This window comes from Podarcis muralis, chromosome 4 (genome assembly GCF_964188315.1).
Source record: "Podarcis muralis chromosome 4, rPodMur119.hap1.1, whole genome shotgun sequence".
NCBI classification, from domain to species: domain Eukaryota; kingdom Metazoa; phylum Chordata; class Lepidosauria; order Squamata; family Lacertidae; genus Podarcis; species Podarcis muralis.
Window position 1 is genome coordinate 18,352,918 of NC_135658.1, and position 12,307 is coordinate 18,365,224.

Below are 12,307 nucleotides of genomic sequence, written 5' to 3' on the forward strand. Positions count from 1 at the left end.
GCACTGTTGGTAGGAGGTCCCCTTGACCGGTTGGCTAGGTGGTTGCCTGCTCTTGGTGGAGTTATATTCCCTCTGAAGGAGCAGGCACCTAGCTTGGGGGCTACTTCTGGACGCTTTGCTGTTGCTTGAGGCTCAGGTGGCCTTGGTGGCCCAGAGCGTCTTTTCTCAGCTTCAGCTGGTTCGAATCTGGACAGAGATAACCTAACTTCTGTTGTCCATGCTGTGGTAACCTCAAGGTTAGGTTATTGCAACACGTTATACATAGGGCTGCCTCTGAAGACAGTTCAGAAACTTCACTTGGTGCAGAATTCAGCGGCAAGGTGGTTTGAGCACGTCCACACCAATCCTGATTCGACTGCACTGGCTGCCTATCAGTTCCCAGGCCCAATTCAAAGTGCTGGTTTTTGACCTATAAAGCCTTAAATGGCCAAGGGCCACAATACCTCAAGGACCACCTTTCCCCATATGAACCGACCAGGACCCTGCAATTGTCTTGAAGCCCTCCTTCGCGGTCTTCCTCCACCAGAGATCTGTAGGGCGGCAACATGAGAATGTGTCTTTTAGTTTAGGATTGCGCATCAGTTCTAAAGGAGCAAGTTATTGCTCCCCCCGCAGGCAGCACCTTAAATCTGATTTATGGCATCACAGAGTGCTGTACCCAACCCCCAAAATATCTCAGATTAACTCCAGGAGACCGTCACTTACCTCTGAAGGTCAAACTGCATGTTGCATTATATAAATTCCATTATTCTCCCCGCCCCCCCCATTTATTTTTATGCTGAGCAGCTGTAGGTGGCTGCAAGGTTGAGTGGGTGTCTGGCAGGGGAAGAGAATCTGCTGCACCCTTTCACTGCCGGCTGGTTTGCTTGCTCAGAATTGCTCCAATAGGATCTGCTTTCCCATATCTGGGGGACGGGGGTGAGACACATGCTTCCCATATTTCCCCCCATGGAAAGCAGCACACTTTTAAGCAATCAGCAGCCAGCTGGTAGGAAGGAAACGGTTAAGTAGACTCTCCTCACCCCCAACTTCCCTTCTTCCGCTATCAGTTTTCACTTTAACTTTGATGCCACTCACAGTGTTTTTGCAAGTCTCCTCCACTCTGTGCACTTAAAATGCTTTTATACCACTTTGACCAAAGAGTCCTGGGGACTGTAGTTTGTTAAGGGTGCTGAGAATTGTCAGGTGACCCCCCCACAGAACTACACTTCCCAGCACCCTCGTCAAACTACAGTTCCCAGGATTCTTTGAAGGAAGCCATGATTCTTAGAGTGGAATAAGAATACAGTGGTACCTCGGGTTAAGTACTTAATTCGTTCCAGAGGTCTGTTCTTAACCTGAAACTGTTCTTAACCTGAAGCACCACTTTAGCTAATGGGGCCTCCTGCTGCCGCCGCGCGATTTCTGTTCTCATCCTGAAGCAAAGTTCTTAACCCAAGGTACTATTTCTGGGTTAACTGAGTCTGTAACCTGAAGCTTATGTAACCTGAAGCGTATGTAACCCGAGGTACCACTGTACTTTAAATTTGGTGACCAAGCCACACCCACACAATTGGGAATTGTGGTATCGCAATGTGCACTTTGGCCCCAAGATCAACTTTCGCCCTCTTCACTGTTTCTCCGCAGAGAACTCTCCCAGCCATGGCAAGCTACCAGACAGCAGCAAAGGCGGCAGGGTCAGCAGCCTGCTTCACAAACCTGAATTCCCAGATCCAGACATGATGGAAGTCCTTATCTGAAGCTACAGTTCTCAGGTGCTGCCGTTTCCCCTGCTGGTGCACACAGCCCCCTGAAGGAGGGTGCTGCCGTCGTTGGCACTGTTGCCGCTGCTGCCGTGCAAAACTCGAGAGCTCTGGAGAATGGTACAAAACCGGACCAAAGAAGTTTAGATCTAGACGGCAAACGAGACTTTTAAGCAAAGCACAGAGCATGTGAGACGTTGGAGATGGGACATTTGGGATACCTGCTACGTACAATCATAAAAAAATTTACATTGGCTAATGAGATGTGGATTTGAAAGAGCGACGGCAAAAGCAAGACACGGGCAACTGCATTTTCTGTCAGGGGCGGGGGGGGGGGGAGGAACTTTGGAAGGCACGGTCAGCATGCCAAGGACAATTCTGCAACCACCAAGTTAGTGGTGGTTGCTTTTTTTAATCACCTGCTAGCAGCCACATTCCCTCTGTGAAATGTTTTGTGCAATGTGCACCCCTGGGACGAGGGAGCAGGACTTCCCTATATTTAGACATCATCCCACTGCCTTCTTCCTGCTGTTTTTGTTTTAATCTCCCTCCCACCCACCTTTATAGAGAGAGGGAGACATGGTTAAAAACAGGGTGCGGAACTCTTCGCAACTCTTAAAAACAGGGTGCGGAACTCTTCGCAACTCTTCGCCTCTATTTAATATTTATTGAGCAACGACAGCATGCGGTTGCCATCACAGAAGCAGCAGGGTCCTTCCTTGCTAAGAGGGCTTAGAACATGGGTAGCTGATGGGGGGGCTCTCCAGATGTGCTTGGATTAGAGCTCTCTTTCGCCCCAGCTAAGAGCCAGGATTGAGCTGTAGCCCTGTAACATCTGAAGAGCACAACGTTGGCTGCCACTGGCTTCAAATCTAATGTTATCTCACGCATTACAGGTGAGACTTAGTTACCTCTTTCCAGTAGTAGTAGTAATAATAATTTTATTATTTATACCCCCCCCCCCGCCTGACTGGGTTTCCCCAGCCACTCTGGGCGGCTGGGTTGTTCTGCTGGGGCAAGAAACCTACCAGCCAAACAAAAATAGTCATTAAAAAGCACCTTAAAACCTGATTTGTGGTCTCATAAACTTTCATGGGCTTAGAGTTTTGAGCAGGGGGTGTTCCCAGCTCTGCCTGGAGATATTGAGGAATTGACCTTGGGAACTTTCTGCTTTATCGCTGTGCTATGGCTCTCCCTTGTCAAATACAGGCATGGAATCCTATGTAACATAGGAAGCTGCCTAGATGTCTGGGTGGTTTCAAGTAGATCAGCAAGGATTTTTCATTCCCGCTTGTTTAAGAACGGCAGCAGAAAATGCCCCCTCCTCCATTATACTGCTGAAATTAAGAAAACTGGGCGAGGGGGAGCAAGAGGTAACCAGCAGAATGTGATGGGGGGTGGGATGAGTTCAGTTCTCAGAACAGAATTCCCAGACTCGGAAACCTTTAAGTGTAAATGTACGCCTTTTGCACCAGTTGCAGTTGGCGGGTCTCAGGATTCTTGTATAAAAACAAAGTCAGTCCCACAGTCCTGAGGTCTGCCCACTGCTGCTATAAACAGGTTCGTTTCAGTGTCCCTTTTCCTAGGTTTTCTGCTAGTTTTCCAAAACTGTTCGATGTGTGGCCGTGCATGTTTTGCAAAGGCTATAAGCTTTGCTCTTCCGTCTCGTGCAGGTTCTGTGGAAATGCTGAGCCGTTTAGCAGTGCTTTGTCTTTTAAACCAACCACCAAGCTCTTAACCCTAACTCTTAGAGATTCAAACAGTGGTAATTGCCATCTGCTTTGTGCATCTATCCCAACCAGCAAGGGTGACTGCAGGAAGCCACCAAGGTTGCCCTGTTGTCTTTGTTGAAAGGCCAAGTGGAAACTGAGCATAATACATACTCTTCCCATGTGTGATTCCTGGCAAATGGAGGGCACAGCAATAGCCATCATGACTAGTAACCACTGATAGACTTGCAGCAAGAAGACATAGACAAGCTCAGCCTCCTATGTCATACATGCTTGGCTCAGCAACACTTAGCAAGTGGGATCCAAACGTCAGTTTCACTTAGTTCCTGTTGGAAATCAGTGGGACAACTTTCCATGTTGGATTTCAGTGGGACCCGAAGTTCAGCTAACTAACCTGTTAAGTTTTTGCATTTTCACACAGGATTGCTATGGATTTATACTTGGCCAACAGGGTTTTGTGTGTCGTTGTTGGTCTGGGGAGGTGGCTGGGGATGTGCATTTGCACCCGCGTCATTAGGGAATAGGGATAAGGAATGAGCACCCCTGTCCCCACCGTACCATGCCAATAGGGATTGCATTGGGTGTCGTTAGTTTTTTTCCCCATTGGTCAGTTGCTGCTGTGCTGTACTCTTTTTTTCTGAATGAACAATTCAGTGAGCTTCTGTACAGTGCTAGCAACTATTTGTCCCAAGAAACGTCTCCGTATTAACTCCCAATTCATACCTCTTGATGAGGTGTAATACGCAGATAAGCCTCCCAGAGCCTCTAGAGGCTGTCAGCCCTCAAAATACAGTCATACCTTGGGTTAAAGTAGCTTCGGGTTAAATCTTTTCAGGTTGTGTCCCACGGCGACCCAGAAGTACCGGAACGGAACGGGTTACTTCTGGGTTTTGCCGCTTGCGCATGTGCAGACACTCAAAATGACATCACGCGCATGCGCAGAAGCGGCAAACCGTGACACATGCAGACGCGGGTTGCGTTCTGCTCAGGATGCGAATGGGGCTCCGGAACGGATCCCGTTCGCATCCAGAGGTACCACTGTAACTGTAAACAGCTGCACCTTGAAATTCCACACACACTTCTCCTTGCCCTACCCTTAAGACAAGGAGAGAGCCTTGCTGCCTTTTGCTGGAAAGAAATCAAGGGCTTTCCTTGTTCCCTCCAGCACAGGGATGAAGAACCTGTGACCTTTCAGATGTTCTTAGACTCCATCTCCCATTGGCCCTAGCCAATGGGGCCAATGTTTTGGTATGATGGGACTTGTTGTCTTTCAACATCTGGAGGGTTACAGGCTCCCTACCCATGCATGGTGCTGCATTCCACAAGAGTGAACAGGCAGCACCAGGGACTCAGTTTGCATGGGTAGGGCATGGGGAGAACTGGAAAGGCATGGCTGGCTGGCAGTTTGGTGGAGCTACTACAGTCACTTGGAGGCTACTTCAGCTTCTCACTCGTTATTACGGAGCAAACGCAGGAACCAAGGCTGTATGTGACATAGTTTGCCCGTTGTGCTGGTCCCGAGGTGCAGTTTTAGGAGAATTCTCCTGTAGTTTCCTCCTCCTGTATATCTATATTGATGTGCCTTTGTACTTGTAGCATTCAGTTAAGCACCACTTACAGCAACACCCCAAGGGTAAATTTACAGTGTCAATGACGCTTGCATTTGGCAGGCAACTTTCTGCAGACGAACTCCGTATATATATTTGAAAATTTACAGCCCAAAGGATCAGGAAAGTCTATACTTGCTTCTCTAGTTGTGCTTGATGTTTTAATGCAAAAAAGAGAGGTTTCTCTAGAGCACCCCATGTTAGAGCAGAGTGTATGTGGAATACTGCTGTTATGACTAAAGTGGTGGCTTAACCTTTAGCAAAAACGTTTCTGCCCCTCCTCGAACACCTTGGCTTGTGTGTTACAGTATTGTGCTGTGTGACATTTGTGTTGTATTAATATTACAGGTAAACGGGTTGTAAGATAACGTCAGATCGCTTCCCTCACCCTTCCCCCAGTTGTCCTTCTGTTGTACAGAATGGCTGGTGTAGAGCATCGTTCAGCTGGAGTGTGTTTGTACATACATGGGGCAGGGAAGAATCGAGGAGTTTATACACCTCCCACGAGAAATACTGATGGCCTTGGGCCTGCCAAAGATTTTTCTCCTCTGCTGCTTAAATTTGTGCCTTAATATTGTATATAATAAACGTATACAGTGGTGCGCCCCCTTTGACTTTTTTGGTTTTAAATGGGTTGGAGGGAAGCATATTGTCTTGTTTCAGGGCAGTTGGCAGGAGCTGGTCAGCAAGAACACACACTGTGTCGGTGAAATCATCTCTCTCTCTTCAAAGAAACAAAACAGCACAGGAGGCCAGGCCTAGCGAGCCCAGCAACTCTGCCCTAATGTGTCAGTTGTGAAGACTGAAGGTCCCTAAGTTTCCTCTTCTCTTGGGTCCTTCCCAAGGGAGACTCCATCGCTGTGCCTGTCTTTGCTTCTCCCTCTTCATGCCTCTTCTGGTCCTGGGAGAACAGGAGGAAGGAGATCTGGTCACAGCAGCAGGAGGAGACCCTCTGGACTCTTCAGCAGCCTGCCTCATCTCTGCCTCTTGGCCCTCCTCCTCTCTAGCCTCCACTTCTGGACAGCTCCCTGCCACAGTCTCTTCCTACTCACTAAACCCTGTTACCCCTTCAGCTTCTTCCACTTCCTCTTCCCGGTCTGCTCCCTCTTCTTCCTCTGACCACTCATCATCGTCCCACCACCAATCCCCTGGCTCCAAGCCTTCTTCCCTTGGGGGTTCCCCAGCTGTTGCCTCCCACCACTCCTTGGCATCCAGGCAGTGCATGTGCCATCTTGATGCTTTCTTCGCATTGTTCTCCAAGTCAAGAGTTTGATGTGTGAGCTGAGAAATCCTCAAGTACAAAACCTTATCTCACCACTTGTGGGCCTAAGCAGGTAGCTTCTGGGTGGAAGTTGCTGTTTACTGATTATCGTATTCCTGCCCACACATCCATCTTCCATTGCTGTTGGCCACCCTACCAGTGGTTCCATGGCAAACCCCTTCAATTAACAGCATCAAAGTGACCTCCCCAGGGCGCAAGCCTCAGCAGTGTGTATGAAGGTCCTGGGCTGCCCAGACAACAAGACCCCACTCTTGGCCTCGCTGATGTGGTCCAAAAGAAAGCAGAGCAATACGTTTGGCACCAGCTTGGCTGCAGGAGTTACCAGAAGTAGATGTACAAGGTTCCATCCAAGTCCACTCTGGATTTATGTAGGGTTTATTCCTGAGCCTTTTCTTCTCCCAAAGATGTCATGAAAGGCAGCCAAGGTTTAGGATTTTCCTTCTCCTAGATGGGCTACATTCCCAGGTTGATGAGACCCACCTGCCCCTCATTTCCCTCTACAGCAGCCTTTCTCAACCTGTGGGTCCCCAGATGTTGTTGAACTACAACTCCCATCACCCCTAGCTAGCAAGGCCAGAGCTCAGGGATGATGGGAGTTGTGGTTCAACAACATCTGGGGACCCACAGGTTGAGAACCGCTGCTCTACAGCATGTGCAGAAACCGCCTTCTTGACCGCTGGACCCATTACTGGTCTTCATCTGCTTAATCTACCGGGGCCTGTCTTTGCATGCAGGGAAAGTTCTTAATTCAATGAGCATTTGAGACCCATCAGCTACCCTCACCAGGTTAGCCAGCCAGTTGAAGCTGTTTCCCAGGGTGTGGTCGCTGTCACATGCTGATAGCTTCTAGGAGTCACAGGTGAGAGCTGAGTGCAAGGTGAGGACCAAAGGTGGGCAACTTACTACAGAAGGAGCACAACGGATCCCCCACCAGAGGTCTTACCCCTTGCCTAACACCCCATACATCCTGGTGGTATGAGCTGTTCAACAGCGGAGCAGACTTTGTGGCAGAGTCTGTTAAGAGTTTTTTAAGCAGAGCCTAGGTGGCCATCTTACTGTGACTAAAAATGTAATTAAGCTGGGTGGAGGTGAGAAACACGATAAATAACATGGATTTAGCACCTGGCTATTGCATGCTCCTAAATGAATCAGAAAAATGTTGGCGCTAAGCCAGGAGGACATCTTCTTTGTAAGGCATGGCAACCCACAGAGCACATTTTTCCAATGGCCCTGCAACATTCTTGCCTGGCAGTTCAGCACCTGTTGGGTCCAACTTCTTCCCCTTCCTTCCTCTTCCACTATTTTTCAGAGGGAACATTTGTCAGCAGGATGCCACAAATACCAGCAGGGATGTTGGCATTGCTGTATGAATCACGAGGAGGGCACAGCAGACTGGTGCTCCATGCTCCATAGTCCAGCTGCTTTTTCTGAGGTACATCCACTGCATGGAACTTATAGTCCTCAAGTGCTTGGCTGAAAAATAAAACAGGTTAGGCAATGATCCTTCAGAGTGAACAAATCTTGCATATATTATTTTTAAATGTACCCTACCGCAATATTCAAGTCCAGTATGAGGTTTCCCGTCAATAAGGAAAATTCCCTCCTCACTTCCTTCTTCTTTGCCCTGTCTCCACAGAGAAAGTATTTAAAAGAGCACCAAATACTAATATATATATTTAATCAACCACTTAATGAGCCTTCCTCAGGCTACAGGAGCTGAGCTTGATGCACAGCTGTTTAGTAGTATTACTAAATTCAATTTCAACCAGGAGTATCCTTAGGGGTTTTGAATTATTATTGGGCTGCTTAGTACAGCATTTTCCCAAACTGTAGTCTTCAGCTGTTTGTTGTTGTTTTTTGGACTACAACTCCCATCATCCTTGACCACTAGTCCTGCTAGCTAGGGATGATGGGAGTTGTAGTCCAAAAACAACTGGAGACCCAAATTTAGGAAACCCTGCCGTAGTCCACTGCTGGTTCTGTTTCCAGACAGGAAGGATGGGGAATCTGTGGTTCTCCAGATGTTGAAATTTTTAAGCACTTGGCTCCTCCTCCCCACCAAGAATCCTGGGAACTGTAGTTTACTGTAGAGCTATAATTTTTGGGAAAATAAGCAAGGCCCCCCCAAAAAAGAGTGAGCTTTGTGACAAGCTGTGAAAGAAAAGAGAGAGATGGCTCCATGCAGGCATTCACAGAAGGGCAGAAACCTTACGCTGTCTTACGCAGACCCCACTTCATTTCAGCTAACAGCGGTTCTCAACCTGTGGGTCCCCAGATGTTGTTGGACTACAACTCCCATCATCCCTGAGCTCTGGCCTTGCTAGCTAGGGGTGATGGGAGTTGTAGTTCAACAACATCTGGGGACCCACAGGTTGAGAAAGGCTGAGCTAGGAGCACGTGGGTGACAGTCCCGGTGGATATGGGGCCCTTGGTCGCCTTCCAGTAGACAACAAGAGGACCTTCATGTTACAAAAGCTAGGCAGCTGAAGGCAAAAGAATAAAATGAGACTGACAGGTTGGCGAAAGGGGAAGAATAAGCTGAGGTAAATCAGCGCGCACTCACAGAGACACGTGGCACAAAATGGAATTCAAGGCTATAAATAAAAGGCCAGTATTATGTTGCCATAGAAACGAAATATGGAAGAACAAGGAGATGAAGAAAACAAGTAAGTGAAAGGGACTTTGTGTCCCCCATGCTGGTGAGCACTTCAGATGGCCATTTATGACTCCCCAGAGATGAAAATGCATGTGTGCGTGCGCGTTTCCTTCCTAGATTCGTTCTGGGTTTTCCATCGACACCAACGTGAGCTCCATGTTGGAAGAAAGGCAGGATATAAATCCGGGAACTGAGGGAAATCTGGCACCCACAAACCCTGGCACTCACCACACATGACAAGATATAGGATAACTAGTGGTTAGCTTCCAAAACGGTCAAGGCTCAAGCCTGCAAGGCAACGTGTGTCCGAATGATGTCAAGCCCTTTGTGGGAGAGACAACAATGGAGGGAGAAACTCATTTGTGAAAAACTGCATGTGTGAATTTGGAATCGCTGTGAGGGATGCCGGCATGTGGATGAAAGATGGTTACCGGGGTGTGAATGGAGGAGAGATTCAGAAAAGGTTTTTTCTAACAAAAAGTGTATAAAATGAGAGTATGAAATAACATTCATTTTTAAGTAAACATGCAAGGTGTCGGGGGCCTCGGATAGGAAACCAGAAATACTACTGATCCTTGCACACCAACCCTTTCCCACGGTACTTCGCCCCTTCACACAACGTTATTCTGGCCTTCAGATGAAATCTTTTTTGAAAAACGGCTTTTTAAAAAAAAGCACGATAAATGACTCTTGAGTGAAGCTAATGTTTGTTTGGGCCCCGGATCAACTGTGCTTTATGAGAACCATGTGTTTGGAACAAACTTGAGAAAGATCAACTCAACTGTCTACTCAGCAAAGAAATTACCTCAGTAGGAGAGACACACCAGATGTCACTCATCTGAAATTTATCTTTGACCCCACACCCCCGTCTTCAGCTGTGAGAAAATAAGACAAACTCAAGCGGCCTGAATTGAAGTGTATCATCTCCCTGTTCCCTCCAAGACAGCGGTTGCCTGACCCACTGACCCTCAAGATGTTATTGAAACACAAATCCCATCATCCCTGACCACTGGCGCTGGTGCGAGTTGTTATTTGACAACATCTGGAGGGCCACAGGTTAGCCACTCCTGCTCTAAAACAATTTTTGTCCACCCTGTTCGCTTATTTCATGGCTTTCCTCCAAGATCTCTGGGAGCGAAACTAGATTAGCTCACTTTATATTCGCAACTCTCTTTGAGGTGAAATTTTGGGCTAAATTACATGTGGTTTTGGAGTACTGTGTCAGGAGCTGCCACTGTAGTTCCTCTTTTTTTGTAAAAGCAGCTGTGCCCCACACACAACAGCCCAGCCCCAATTTAGAATGGGGTTGTAGCCACTTATAGATGTTTTAAAAGATGAAAATTTAAGCCACTCAAGGAGAACTACGTGTTACTTCAGGGTAGGGGTGGGGGTGGGGGAGAAACTCAGTTTAGCAAGGGATTTTAGTGCAAACCTACCTAATTTGAACTTTCCAACACATGAGAACCAAAAGAACTGTCCTTCGAAAATTGCACTTCTCCAAAACTTGTGATGCAAAGATGTTTACAAAAATGCACAGAAAAAGACATTATAGAAAATAACATATAAAATGCATTTTATTTTTTTAATGCAAATGCAAAAGCATTTATTTCACTATATATTTATATTTATATTTATATTTATATTTATATTTATATCTATATCTATATATCTATATCTATAGCTATAGCTATATCTATATATCTATATCTAATCTATGCATGCAGTGGTGTGTGTGTGTGTGTGTGTGTGTGTGTGTGTGTGTGTGTGTGTGCATACAGTGTTTAAAACCTCAATAATATGCAAATTAGACAAAGTACCACACAAAAATGTGTATATACTAGGGGAAATTTGCACTAAAATTTTAATGCGTACTTGGAAAAATCCGCAAATTGTTGCAGGAATTTGGAGAACTGAATGTAATAAATGAGAAACGCCCATGAACTGAAATGGACAGATGCAACATTCTTACTTCCGGGAAGAGTGGGGACCCTTCCACAGGAGGCGTCAAAATCAACACAAAGGGGTTGCATAACTCTCCCTTCTCCACCCCTAATGCTTCCCACAGCTGTTTTTTCCTCAGCTGAGCTGATTTCTGCTCTCAGGGTCTGTTGTGAGAGGACAGCCAAGGTGAAGAAGGAGTTGTGAGGAGGGGAAAGTGGCAGCAGGCAGAGAAATGGTTAAACACCTCACACCTGCTACTACTGCCCCTGGAACAGCCCCCCCCCCCCACCGACCCCCACATTAATGGTATTCAGCAACCATGGGACCGGAAATGGTTGGTGTAATCTATAGTTTATCCATTAATAGGTTTTGTGGCTGAAGTGTGGATTAGAACCCAGTCCCCTTATCCACTACAAGACCACAGTCACTCAGAGAAATCCGCCTGATTGAAGGATAAGGATGAGGCACTCTGTTAATTTTGGTTTTTCTCATTTTCTTATTTCTCCAGTCTTACGGCAGGTGCACTCCCTCCAACATTTCTCCAATGAAAATAGGGACATCCTATTCCATAGTAATAGTAATAATAATAATAATAATTTATGTGGAATAAATTATGGGATTATGTGTGAGAAATGAGCCCATCTGATTGGGTTGCCCCAGCCACTCTGGTCAGCTTCCAACATATATAAAAACATAACAAAACATTTTAAAGAAAACTTCCCTAAACAGGCTGCCTTCAGATTTCTTGCAGAGTTGTCTAAAGGTTGCATAGTTATTTATCTCCTTGGCTCAGGGGGGTCGCAAAACTCCATAAACTCCAACATTTCTCCAATGAAAATAGGACCGTCCTAAGGAAAAGCGGGGCTTTCCGGGATCCACTCAGAAACAGGGATGGCTGGGAGGGACATTTGTAAGTGTAGGTAACTCTGAGGCCACCCAGAAGTTGTTGGATTACAGCTCTCACTGTCCCTGAGCGCGCTGACTGATGGGAGTTGTAGTCCATCAAGCTGAGGCCAGTGCTTCTCAAACTATCTGAAGTGGCGGAGTGACAGTTTCTTCTCCCATTGTGCCAGGGATCAGGACCAGATTTGGCCCCTGAAGCGTCCCACCCAACATGGCTTGTGGTGGAGTTACTGGGAACCAGCAGCCAACGCCTCGCAGACTGGCATCAATTGGTCCACGGTCCTCCACTTTTGTGTAGCACTGGTTTAGTTTAATACCTTAGCAAGTTTCTTGCTAAGGGAGTAATACCTTAAAAGGTAAAGGTACCCCTGCCCGTACGGGCCAGTCTTGACAGACTCTGGGGTTGTGCGCCCATCTCACTCAAGAGGCCGGGGGCCAGCGCTGTC

At 47.0% G+C, this 12,307-nt stretch overlaps 1 protein-coding gene across 6 annotated transcripts in view; it reads left to right on the top strand.

Annotated features, from left to right (window-relative positions):
* Positions 1 to 2,339, top strand: part of AMOTL1 (angiomotin like 1) — a 77,666-nt gene extending 75,327 nt beyond the window's left edge. For all 6 annotated transcript variants that reach the window (XM_028726103.2, XM_028726105.2, XM_028726104.2 and 3 more), the window contains one exon: positions 1,627 to 2,339. In XM_028726103.2, coding sequence (XP_028581936.2) covers positions 1,627 to 1,739 — 113 coding nt within the window. In that variant the 3' untranslated portion in view covers positions 1,740 to 2,339. The remainder of the gene's footprint in view (positions 1 to 1,626) is intronic.
* Positions 2,340 to 12,307: the final 9,968 nt, after the last annotated feature.